Raw genomic sequence first — 13,415 nt, 5'->3', positions numbered from 1 at the left:
ATCTAAGTAGTAGTTTGCTTGCAAATCTCAACGTTTCTTCCCTCTTACCATGTGATGCAAGGAGATGACCAAGGGCTTAGACTCCGTTTTGTTCGCCCCTCTGCCATGGCTGGGCCATGTTCTTGCTCAGCCGAGGACAGCCAGGAGAAGGGGATGGCTGGTCCCTGACCTCTGGTCTCAGCTGCCCAGTTCTGCCCCAGCAGCTGTCTTGCAGCTGACTCATGGGTGTTCTGGGTCACGGTTCAAAAGTTGACTTCAGTTATTTTGGGGAATCCCTTGGCATTGGCTTATGGAGGAGATAGGAGCTAAGCAATCTGGGATTAGGGAGATCTGACATTATTAGTTGTGCCCAAAATAAGAGTAAGATGAGCAGTGTCGCATGCCAAGATTGATGTGAAGTCATGCAGATCGAACTGTCCTTAGTGCTTAACTGTTTTCTCTTAATTAAAAAGAATGTAGTCACCCACTTTGCATAGGTGAGTTGCAGTTTACCTTAAACTCATCTTAGCTCAGAGCAGAAACACACACACACCCAGCCCCCGAACCCATACACCCTTCCAGCGTGTTCACTGATCTGTTGATTTCAGATCCAAAAAGGAAAAGTGCACGGGAGCATAGATGTCGGACTGTCTGTCATGTCGATTAAAAAGAAAGCTCGGAGGATAGACCTTGACACGGAAGAGCACATCTATCATTTGAAGGTGAAATTGCTTTCAGCATCTGGTGTTAGCGGGGGGATGTGATTTGCTCGCACCAGTGGCAGCCAGGAGACTGTTTCCACAGCTGTCTTCCGTTGCTCCCTGTTCCAGGTGAAATCCCAGGACTGGTTTGACGCTTGGGTCTCCAAACTGCGCCATCACAGGTTGTACCGTCAGAATGAAATTGTGAGGTCGCCGAGAGATGCCAGTTTCCACATATTTCCTGCAACTTCAACAGCTGAGTCCTCCCCAGCTGCTAATGTCTCTGTTGTGGATGGAAAGGTATGACTTTGCTTGCGCTGGGAAAAAAAGTCAGCCTGGAAATTGCTTAGAACATTATCCATGCACATCCCTCTGTCTACTTTGGAAACATCAGAAAGGGAAGTTTCCTTTTGTGATCTTACACCCAGAAAACAAGTGATATTGTCACTAGTGTTAAACACAAAGATGAGGCAGATGTGTGAATCACCAAAAGAGTTTATTTGTGATAAATGGATGGCATCATTTTTGTGTGGCTTTCTAGGGGTATTGGGAGCAAACATTTGTTTAATCGACATCTCTGGGAATTGTTGGGTAGTAATAAAGTGACCCCAAAGTTCTGAAAATGAAACTTATTTTCTTGTTTTGAGCTACCATGTATACATGACCCAGAGCTGTAATGAGTCGCTTCCCTCTGGAGTGAATACCATTCAGCTGGAGAGGGAACAGCGGTACCAATGGTGTTCCAGTGAGCAAGTACATTAGGTATATGACAGTCATTCACCTCTAATCTGTCACATAGCCAAGTTCAGACACTGTGTTTGCATGTATACAAGTGACATAGCCATCCCAGGATCTGACACATAGCTGCTTCCAAAATCAGTACCTCCTTTCATTAAACCAAGGACCAGACAAGAGGCACTGCGGGTCCTTAGGATGTAATAAGATTCACAGTCCGTGTTGCAGAGAAGCTGGACGTATTTCTTGTCTGAAAGTCAAAGTTAGGAGAACAGGCAGAGAAGCAGCTGTTTCTGTGTGTGATTCAGTAACTGGGTTGCATTGCAGAGGGCTGTTGCAGCTTTATCCTTGGTACCCCAAACTGAGGTTGGAGACAACTGACTGGGCTGGCAGTGGAGAGCTTCTGCCTCCTCTGTACTTCCTTGGGAGTCCACACAATACCGGGATTACATAGTTTCCTCTCTACATAGCATTGGAAAACTTGGCAGAGGAAGAGCCGGCCTAGCCGATCAAACTTACTGGAATGTTACCATACTGAGGTTTTGTTATTTGTTGGAAAGTAGTGTATGAGGTAAACCCCATTAATTATATTTCATTGTGAGACTTCATTGTGGCCTCATTTCTGCTAAAGACTCTTTAATTACCTTTCTCCCAGGAATTGGGTTGCCCTAAATACCAACCAGTTCTGAGATGAAAGAGAATGAGCCAGGAGGCCAGAGAGATTGGGGATTTGAGAACTTAGAGGTCCCCAAGGTAGTCGCCATATTTCTCTGGGCCTCCTGAGTTTTCGTCAGAGGCCGGAATGAATCCCAGTGTTAGTCCAAATTAAATGAGAACCGTATTTCAAATAGATCTTTGAAAAGAAATCATAAATTTTTAATTCTTTAGTTTTTCCAGCTTCTGCCTGTATCTTTGGCACAAAGCATTGATAAAAGATGCATTATTTCTGTCCCTCGCCTGACTTATTAAATAACTTGGGTGATATCTGAGATTGGTGGACTGAAACCAAATCCTTCCCAACTGTTTCCTCTGGAATAAGAAAACTCTCCAGCTCTAGTTTCCACAAAAGGTCCATTTCTCCAGTTGCAAGTGGCATGGCTAAGAGCTCAGACATGCCGGGTGATTTCCATTACATTTATCAAAATGCAGGAGAGAGCCTTTTGTCCTTCTTCTTACCTCCCACGTATCAGATTATGAGACTCCTGAATGTTAATTGGTTTGTGGTCCTATGTGGGTAATAAATAAGACTGGGTTTGCTAACTGTGCATTATTTATTTCTTAATAATTTAGAAGAGACATCATCAGTTGTAATTGAGTATTAGAGTCAAATGCGAAGATTTAAAGCCATTTCGGGCCCCTGGGGAAGGACGTTTCTGTTTATTTTGCTGTTTACTGTACACATCACATCTGCATATTTTGCTCTACTTTATTTCACATAAAAATCCTCTTCATAGGATAACCTGTCAGCTGTAGATAAGTTGACAGGAAGTCCTTTTATATAGACTTTGGAGTGTTTCAGAAGCATTGTAAGGCTGTTTGGTGGTGGGTAGTGAACTTAGGAATCACAGGAGGGTAACAAGAATTTGAGCTGATTATTAGGGCACAGAGAGCTCCCCCAGAGAAGAGGCCCTTAGCCATGAGCTGAGGAGACCATAGTGAGGATACTGGTTCAAGAACAACTTAGGAGTAATTTCAGGACTGGGTTCCTGAGCTCTTGGGTCCTTGTGAGTCTGGGCTGCTCTTGTTGTTGTTAACAACACTGTCTTCTTTATTGGATGAAGGAGGTAGCATTAATGGAGTATTGTGGCTGAGCATGAATTCAGCCTCTGCTTGTGTAAGTTGTATACTTCATCTCCTTGCTTGTAGATGCAGCCCAACAGCTTTCCATGGCAGTCCCCGTTACCATGCAGTAACAGCCTCCCTGCGACCTGCACAACGGGGCAGAGTAAAGTGGCAGCCTGGCTGCAGGACTCAGAAGAAATGGACAGGTGTGCAGAAGGTTAGTTCCGGCCACTGTGGGGTCTCAGGATGAGCCCCACACCCAGTGTTTACAAGGAAAACACTACAGCTTCCAGTCTCACCTCCCAAGGGACCCTGCCTTTCTTCTTAGTTATACACTTCTAGATCCTTGTCTGCTCTGTAACCCAGGCTTCTCAGCTGCCAGTTCTCCCACCTCCTCACAAGTGGCTCTGAGCTTCTCCCCTGCCTTAGCTTATACATCTTCCACCTTTTCATCTCTTTGCAAATTCCTTCTTGCTACCTTCACCTGTCCCTTTGGGGCCCGACGAACCTTCCAGTCTCGTACCGGTGCTCTGCGCTGCCCTACTCTCTGGCTGCCCTACATGCTTCCTTCTGCTGTTGTGTTGCCCATGGATTGGGATATCCTGTTGCTATGTTCTCCATAGCACAGAAGTAAACAGAAGGATCCAGGGTGGCATGTCCGGAGTGCATTGTGACTGGGGTTTTGCTGTGGATAGGCCTTTCAGGACTAGTCCATCCTTCTCTGAGCTGCTTAATCTATTACTTTCTCCTCCCCCACCAAAGCCCTTTGGTCCATGCTTTATCCACTGGCCATTTCCATTCTGAAGCAATTTTCATTTGACCCACAAACCTGACAAAAAGCAAGGGCAATTTAGACAGTATTTAATAAGTCTCACCTGATTTTTTTAGATTCTGTTGAGATACTGTAAGCATTAATTTTGCTCTTTTATGATACTATAATAAAAACAGATGTTATGTAACATTTTAATGTTTTCACTCAGACAAAATAAATTAATGATCTGTGTTAATCCTCCTATACCCTCACCATTGGGTTAGCTCCAAATTTGCATTTTCGAGACACCAACCTCCCAACTTAATCCGCATAGGAAACTATGATTTAAAGGGGATTTTATATTCATAATCATGTCCATTTGACATCCAACTAGAGTGTTTGGCTAGGCTGTATTCACCACATACAGCTTCCAGTTGTGGAAGGAGACAGATGACTTTTAGATGGCACTGTAGCTTCCTGCCATATTTGGAGACCGCCCAGGCTCCCCTGTCTGAAGGCCAGCTACAGAGGTGCTTAGCCTCTTAGCTAGAAAAGAGGAGCCAGGATTCGAACTCAGACGCTCTCACAATAGAGCACAGATCTGAATATAGTGCCCTGCCAATTCTTCTGGGTTCCCCCTTGAGACTGTATAAGCATCTAGACTTTATGTACACCAGTGCTTATCATGCCTAACTTGACTCCTTATTCACACAGTCTTGTCCTATCCTTACCAGCCTTTCATGCATGATCCATTCCTGTCCTCTTGTTTCTGGTGGTCACATAGTCTCCTAACTGCATGACCCAGTCTCCTGCACAGTTAGTTCATCCTTCTCAGAGGCTCATGGGAAATGACCACCTGTGAGCCGGTTTGCAGGCCCATGCCAATACACGGAGCATATTCTGTTGTTTTCAGCCAATAGGTACTGTTAACTGTCTGTACTTTGTGGGTAGGGAGAATGAAATCCATAAAGGTTTAGACATTTGGCCAAAATTCTAGAGCTGCCCGGGTGGAGGGGATGGGATTGCAGCCAGCTCACAACTGACTAGTCCCCAGAACTTTGTTCACTACAGAATGCCCCAAGACTGGTAATTCTTAAAATAACTCTGTAATCACCCCCAGTGGCTCTTCTCTGGCTCCAAGGTGTTTCCCCAAAGTGCTTATCCCAGCATTTAGCAGCCAGTGTGTTCAGCAGTCTGGCCATACCTAGCCTTTCAACCTTGCCCACTTCTGAAGACTCAGGCAACTATTGTTCTATGCATTTACATATGTCCATCTCTGTGCCTTTGGACAGACTCTGCCCAACCTGAAGTTCCCTCCGTGTCCTTCTCCACCTTTCTGTCTGGCTAAAACATTTCTGTCAATTGTCTAGACCCTGTGGGGGTGTGGTGGGGTCACTCTTGTAAATCTGCTCTCAAACCATGAAGCAAGGAACACTCTCTTTTCTCCTAATCTCTTGCTGCACTTAAAAAAAAAAAAACTATACTGATTATTTTCATAGAGCATGCCTACTACTGAGATGGGGTTCAGTTTGTTTCATATTTATTTCATTGGTTGAATTTCAAAAGATGTAACGTTTTACGGAGCCCCCTTCTATGTCTGATTGGCAGTTTCACCAGGTAGTTGTCTGTTTCAGACTTGCATGAAACCAGGCCTTAAATATATGGATCAATTGCTTGGCTCTTAGAGCATATTTTTTTCCATAGAGATTAAATTTAAATTACTAAAACTCTGCAGTAGATTTTACAGGAGTCATTCCTTGACACACAGTTAGTGGGCTGGAGGACAGATGTGTTCCACTGGATTTTACTCTTTTGTTTCTCTGAACTTGACTTTGCCTCCACCCAAATTCCAGGCAGCTCCCTGGTAAATCGTTTTAGAGGGGCTAGGCTCCTAGGAATAAAACCACAAGCCTACCAAACTCCCCAGAGTGTCCATGAGATGAAATCCGTGAGGGCAGAACCATGGTCACACACAACGGGAAGTGTTAATGGTATCTACTCTCTGAGTCATAGTTGGTAAGAAACCATCTCATTGCCAGCAGCGCCCATGATTCAGGCCCAGAGCGAGGTATGCTCTGTTACCTGTCCCTATCACCATCATGTAAACGTGGGTATCCTGTCTCATATGCCACATTGTGGACTAGGTCCTCTTTATTATTGTCACCTCCATTTCTACCCAGTTCGAACATTTTTGTCTTCATTAGATCTTGCACACTGCCAGTCAAACCTTGTGGAACTTAGCAAGCTCCTGCAAAACTTGGAGATCCTTCAGAGAACTCAGTCGGCGCCTAACTTCACTGACATGCAGGTAAAGAAATGTAATGGCTGCTGGTAACACTGTATCAGATCCTAACTTACCACCTTCACTGAGGCAAGGTGACACTCAAAAGGGAAGTTTTACTATTCGCAGGCTCACGTTACGATATTTACAATAATATGTAGTTTATATTCTGGAGTTACTTATTTAGTGTGTATGTGTGTTTTACCTACTTGTATATGTGTGCACCATGTGTGTGCAGTAGCTGTGCAGTCCCGAAGGTGGCATTGGATTCTTCTAGGAGTAACAATAGGTAACCACCTATTGTTGTGAGCTGCTTTGTGGGTGCTGGGAATCAAACCTGTGTCCTCTGTAAGAACAACAGCCGAGCCATGCCTCTAGCCCCCGTGGAATTATTTGTAATACGTTTGAAGTTTGGTTTCAAATGTTTTACATTGAAATATACACAAGACTCTCGTAAACATATTTGTGTCAACTCCCAGTTCTCTTTTGTATTAACAATGATGGCTTTGAAGTTTAAGTTCTAGAACTTTCAGAAGTATGACTGTCTTTTAATGTCAGGAAAAAAAAAAGTGCTCACTGCCTCTAATCTTGTTCTCATTTTTGCACACTAGAAATATAACTTTCACAAGTGTGTTGTAGATTTCTTGGCTATTAGTATAATGTCTTTCTCCCTTGGCCGGTTTTCCTTGGGGTTCTAACGATTCCTTACTAACTTTCTGGGCTCTTTGTATGTGTTATCGTCTGTGTGAACTTAATAATCTTTTGTTGCTTTTAACTATTTGTGTAATGTAGGCTAACTGTGTAGATATTTCAAAGAAAGACAAGCGGGTCACAAGACGCTGGAGGACAAAAAGTGTCAGCAAAGATACAAAAATACAGCTCCAGGTACAGCTTTTGCTTTGCCATTCGTTCTTTGCATTTCCACTGAAAGCGTTGCTCTCTGTGCCCATTCTGTATCCGCCCCTGGGTGTGAGGTCGCAGGGATAGCTTAACTGCTTGGAAGACTGTTCTTTTGAAGAGTTGTGCGCTCTAAAACTTGAGTTAATTGTGGTTAATTGGGCTTAAGTACAAAAACCTTGTAAAGTAAGAATGAGCCAATTTGGTCACACAGTTGGATTTCCGTTCTCAGTTCTAGCCTTTGAAACATTAAAACTCAGACTGAAAGCCATTTTAAAATCAAAATTGGAAAGCCAGTGAACAGTAATATATGCACATTTATAGTGTCTCAGGGTTAGAAGGCTCTTTTATGGATGAACTTTGTCCACAGTTTTATCAAGGCCTTGTAGGTTAAAGATCAACACACCCAGGTGTCACTGTGATCGCTGTGACTCTCTGGCCTCATAATTTATACATTTCTGTTAAACTTTCTGGACTTCACTTGCTCCTGCTCAAGTTACAGAATTAATTTATTGATCACTGAGTTCTGTCTCAACTCTGAAATTCTATAACAACAGTCACTCTAAAATTGGAACCAAAATCTCCATAGCTCATGATAAATTTACTTAAAATACAAATTTTAATTGCAATAGTTGTATATTTTCAAATATGATCCTCTTAGGCTATTACATTTTGGTGACACAGAATGCTTAAAACCCACGTCGTAAATTGTATTACTCCTAAATCTTGACAAGGATCTCTAGCATTCTTATCTCAGCTGCGTAAGATGATTGCTTACCTGCCAATTAAAATTAGTCAACTTCATTTTTTAAAAATTATAATATTGATGCATTTAGATCTTAACACAAAGTAACTGTTTCTCGCTGTTCTTCCCTTTCCTCTGAATAATTAACAAAAGTAATTCGTCTCTGATTCAAACTGCTTTAATGACATTCTTTGTATTCTCACCCTGAATGTGTCAATAACGAACTGCTAGTGGGCTTCCTAATCTGGTGTAATTCATGGTAATTTTTCATAAGCACTAAACACAGTGTTTCTATTTAGAATATCTGCATTCTGTGAATGTAATTACGTGTGTTCCTTTGGGCAATGCACTTTTGTGTGTTTCTCATTGTGTTCATAAAATTAGTGCTAGGGGGGGAAATATGCCAAATGATTCTACAAGAAACTCTCGAGATGGTCGTTTGTTTTGAGCTTACAATTTGTCTTGTTTTCAGGCTTTGTATTCATGTTCTCATGACTAAGAGAGTAGAATCATTTTTGCAACCAGAAGAACCTTTTCTATAAATAAAAGAGCTGGGGAATGTTAGCACCCTAAGAACATACCCTCTTATGCTAGATACTGTTTCAATCGGGTTGTTTAATGCATGCCTCTGGACAGATTCCTTTCACAGCCATTGTGAGTGGACTGACTGGCTCTTAGCAAGTCTGAACACAATACCCTTGGCTGTCTGTGGAGCCAGGACTCTTACCACAAGCCCACATGGTCCATCTTTCCCCTTTAGGAAACCCAGTGCAACTCTGCCTAATAAAAGTGCGGAGAAATCACAAGAATTGTTTTGCGGCATCAGAAGTCATTGCTGCCAGAGCAGGCAGATCTTTGATTGGCTTCTTTGAATTTCTCATTGTTGTCTTGCTTTGTTGGACCAAGGAGTGACACAAGCGACCTCGTGATTCTTACTTAGATGAGGAATCTGAGATTACCTCATCCCTGTAGTCACTTTACATTTTCAAGAGGAGCAGATGCAGTTTTCAGTAGAAATGTAGACTTTGGATAATCCATTAATCACTCCCAGAGAGCATTTACTTCCACTTGGACTTAAAGCGTATGTTGTTGGCTGGAGTGCTGCAGAAATTGCTCTCATTCCCCTTGAACATTCTCTGTTTGCTGAAGGCAGCAGGTCTTCCAGGAGTTGTCAGGGGTCTCTCTGACTAGAACAGGGCTGGACCTCCTTCAACATTCATACCTAGTGGGGATGAGTGAGCTTACCTAGCAATGTCTATAAGCAGCAGGGATATCCATACTCTCTTGCCTACAGAAAGGCAGAACATTAATTTTTACCAGAGTAGACTATAGACTTCTCACCTAGCTGTCTTTCCTTCCCATGTTCAAAGCTGTTTGGTTATGAGAATTCCATCTTAACGATACCACGCATTTGTTTGGAGTTCCTTGTCATCTCACTTTCCAGGATGACCACTATCAAAGCCAACTTGAGAGATTCTAGCATCGTGAGAACTCATTTTCTGTTGTTTATCATCTAGGTCATTAGCCAGTTATGAAGGAAGCCAGGCTGCATGGCAGTGTTAGTTGGCTGGTGATCACTATTGATGTTGATATTGTGTCGCTGAGCTTTGCACATTCTGTAGTAATTGTCATCTCGAAGAATTAGGAAATAAATTATTTTTTTTTTAAAAAATGACTCCAGGAAGTAGAAAAGAAGCTAGAACATGAAACATGTGCTCTACTGGATATTCGATGATTTGTTCTTGCATAGGGTAGATGGCTCACCTTACTTGACCATGAAGGTTAAATTTGACTCGTTTGGTCATAGTCATACTAGATGCCATTGGATTGCTTTCAGAAATCTCTTGTTTAACTCGTGGAGTCAGCCTATGTCTTGAAGATCCTGTGAGGATTATCTTTAAAGAAAATAGGCATCCAGGTCTCCCAAAGTTTGCATTGTCTGGTTCTAATAAAGAGCTCAGTAAAACTATATAGTCAAAAGTGCTATAGAAGAGAAATACTGTGTCACTATCTATGTCCCTGTGTCATTCATAGAACAAATTAGATGCTAGGTCCAAAATACTGGAGGGATCGTACAGAGTAGAAAGAAGTACATAGTAGCTGATAAAGTTATCCATCATTCACATGAATCTGCCCCAGTTCCACATCCCACAATTACACTGACATGAAGACAGGTTCTTCCTTCTTATATTACATGCAGAGATTTTGTGTAGAAAATAAATTATGCGTGGTGACATACATAAATATGCAAAAGATTTGTGAAGTAAATTATAAAAGTAATTTAGGAAATTTAAAAGAGCATTGGGGATGTGAGAATTCAAAATATTTGTCATTCCAAACAGATGAGAGTGGTTGTGATGGAGTGTGTGTGTGTGTGTGTGTGTGTGTGTGTGTGTGAATTTTTTAGTTAATATAAGAAATCCCACTTGGGTTAACTGGAAATGGAAGTGTTGTCCTCCATCTTGAAGGCCCAGGGTCTATCACATTGAGGTGGCTTTGAAGGATGAGAAGGAAATGCAGTTCCCTCTGGGTTTCTTTGGGTTTGTGTGTAGGTAGGTACACGTCACCAAATGGAACCTGTGCTCTCTCTTGGATGTTCAGAACTGGTGCTGTGAGCCATTGATCCCATTCTCTGAGGCACTTGAAGGCTCTGCAGTTCCCCCACAACCCCAGTCTAGTAGGACTTGCCTCTGCCTTGGGAAATTCTTGTCTAACACTAAATCCCTGACAGCAGGCTTTTTAGTAGAGAGTTGAGTTGGGGGTTAAAGAACCCTGTTTCTCTTCCTCTTATTTTTCCCTCTGGATATGATTCTTTTTTACCTTGACTTTTTTTAATAATCACTTTCCCCAAAGCTTGCCTGTTGTCTTCTCTACCATTTACTAGGTGCCTTCTGACCTAATACAACATGGCATCAGAGTTTTAAAAAGTGGTGCGCACATTCCTTTTACTTTAGAATGGCAGGTTCCTCGATATTTCATTAATTAATAGAAAAGCTCCCCATCTGCTCTTGGGGTAGGGATTCTATTCAGGAAGTGAACTCACAGTGTTTGGGCGGTCTGCACTGAGAGAAAAGAGCATTTCCTTGTGGCATGAGTGTCCCTTTGACTTGTTTCAATGCTAAGATTTTTTTTTAAAGAAAAGTCAATTACAGTTAAAACTCTTCTGTCTGATTATCTTTCATTCCCCTATGAATCCCCTTGCCTTCATCCCTACCCCATGTTTTTACCCCCTTTTCTTCTCCCATTCACTGTCAGGAAGGGCCACCTGCGAAGGGCCAGTTCAACACAACTCGGCGCCGGCAGAGGCTAGCGGCAGCAGTGGCTACAACAGTGAGTGTATCTCCATCCCAAACGAGAAACTGTGCCCAAGGGTGAATCTGTTGTGATGGTGCCACCAGCGAGCAGTGGGTCACCTGTGGCCTACCCCGTTGACATCACTTTCAAATGCCCTCTGGCTCTCCTTGCATGGCAGGAATTGGACGTGGGTGCTGGGTTTTGCAAAAGAGCTAGTTCATAATCCTCATCTTCTACCATTATTGGAAGAATGGATTGAAACTCATGTCTAACTGAGTTTGAGAAACTGAGTATGGGACCCGGAGATGGGAGAATTTTCTTAAATGGTGGTATTTCATTTATTTGTTTTCCAACTGATGCCTGAACCTTTGCTAACTAATTTTTGTTTTTCTGAGAAATGTCACCTTACTACAGAAACAAGTTATTCGTGTTTGTGTGTAGCAGTCTGACCACTTGAGGAGACAGCGATTTGAGGAGTAGAAAAGGTGGATTTTGATGTCATCTCTATAAGGCTACCTAACGTACATGTAGCAAGAGAGATCACGTTATAGAGAGAATATTGGCCTGAAGACTGGAAAATATAGTGTGGAAATGAAAAAACCATGAAATTAGATAGCGTCTAATCTATATGTAGAGGGGTATTTTTACTCCCAAGAGGCGAAAGAATAGATAGGACATAGGTAAGGTGAAGACCCGTGACTGTCCCTATGCAATATGAAGTAGAACACCTGGTCACAAGATAAAAGTAAACCCTAATAATAATTCATCCCAAGACCTTGTTTATTTTTAAAAATATAGACTCTCGAATTCATAGTAATCATGGATGCTAGATTTTTGTCTAGTACATGATTTTTCTGAGTTAATAACAATTTTATCTTTGCTAAAATTAGGATATACTTCAAGGTTAGAATGTCTAAAGATAATGAACAAAAGGTTGATTGCGCTGTAGAAAGTTTCTGGTGTGAGAGCTGTTGGTTTTTCATTTCATAGTCAGCCCTGGCATGCTATGTGGGTGCTTAGCTAGACTATGGGATGGAATTACTTTTGATTATTGAGTCAACCAGTGACTTGGAATTAATTAGGGGACTGACTCCAGCATTCATAGTTTTACAAATATTTGAACCAAGTCATTACTGAAATTGCTTATGGTGCAGTGGATATATTCGAATGCAAATGAATGGAGTCTCTGCCTCTGGATGGGTAAGAGATTCTGACAGTAGACACCTAACCAGCTGAAGGAATAAACTGAACAAATCCAGGTGATCTATAGAGAAGTAACAAGATCAGAGTCTGGAAAGCAAAGATCAGTTAGCTTGTGAAAATGCTAATGCTTCCCTCTAATAATAAACTCCCAGAATACCACACGAAGAAGCGATGGTGGTTTTTTCTGGGTTCAGTTTTTAAGCTTTGCATACAGTGAAAATAATAAAGTTGGGATTAGTACCTATTTGCATAGAGTAAGTTTATATTTTCTTCAGTTGGAAGCAGAGGAAAAGGCTTGTTAGAACAAGAAGCATTAATGTCCACATCCCAACATCACTGTGACCATGGAAATTATAAAATTAACTTAGATGATTCTAGTGAAAAGGGTACTGTCATCACTTAAAATAATGACAGGAATAGCTGGCGTTGGGTGGCTGCTGCCCTTTGGGAACTGTACTCTGATTCTATGTCTATGAGACATCGAGTAGGATCAACCTCTGACCCCTAACCTCCAGCCCCAGCCCCAGTGGCCTGACTTGGCCTCCTCCCCAGTGTCCCTCCTCCTCCCAACACAGAAGTTACCCCACATTTGAACCTGCCTAGTCAGGTTCAAATCCTGCTAGGATCCTAGTCAGTTTTATCATCTTTCACTCAGGCATCTGGGGTGAATGAGTTTGGTATCAAAGAAAACTCTACCTGGGAAGATGTTTCCAAAATGTGTTCTTGTTGGGCCTTAACACTGGCTCTCAGAATGGCCAGCTTTCTCCACCAGGCAAAGCTCACAGAACTTCAGTCTGGGAAACACAGAAATACTGGCCCCAAGTGGAAGAACACCCAAGCCCCCAAAACCAACAGTATCCCAAACATATCCTTAAATGCAAACTGCAGAATACTAACAGGATTTTTCACCCTGGCTCTTAGGACCTCTTAAGCTTAATATTACTGGACACAGCAGCATGCCTTCTTCTTAGTGACCATTGCTACATTTGGAGGCCAGCAGTTCTCCTCAAAAAATAGCCTTCTCTTTTGCCTTGGAGGTGAATTTTA

At 42.2% G+C, this 13,415-nt stretch overlaps 1 protein-coding gene across 8 annotated transcripts in view; it reads left to right on the top strand.

Annotated features, from left to right (window-relative positions):
• Osbpl6 (oxysterol binding protein like 6) overlaps window positions 1-13,415 on the top strand; it is a 191,978-nt gene that overhangs the window by 142,911 nt on the left and 35,652 nt on the right. For 3 of the 8 annotated variants that reach the window (XM_029470664.2, XM_029470666.2, XM_029470669.2), the window contains 6 exons: window positions 588-701; window positions 810-980; window positions 3,282-3,414; window positions 6,153-6,256; window positions 7,022-7,114; window positions 11,127-11,201. In XM_029470664.2, coding sequence (XP_029326524.1) covers window positions 588-701; window positions 810-980; window positions 3,282-3,414; window positions 6,153-6,256; window positions 7,022-7,114; window positions 11,127-11,201 — 690 coding nt within the window. The remainder of the gene's footprint in view (window positions 1-587; window positions 702-809; window positions 981-3,281; window positions 3,415-6,152; window positions 6,257-7,021; window positions 7,115-11,126; window positions 11,202-13,415) is intronic. The other 5 variants (XM_029470671.2, XM_021184230.3, XM_029470678.2 and 2 more) reach the window with 3 other exon arrangements.

This window comes from Mus caroli, unplaced genomic scaffold (assembly GCF_978045245.1).
Source record: "Mus caroli unplaced genomic scaffold, Mus_caroli_1 scaffold_2, whole genome shotgun sequence".
Lineage (NCBI taxonomy): Eukaryota > Metazoa > Chordata > Mammalia > Rodentia > Muridae > Mus > Mus caroli.
Note: the sequence above shows the minus strand (reverse complement) of the source record. Positions and strands in the feature narration are given on the sequence as shown.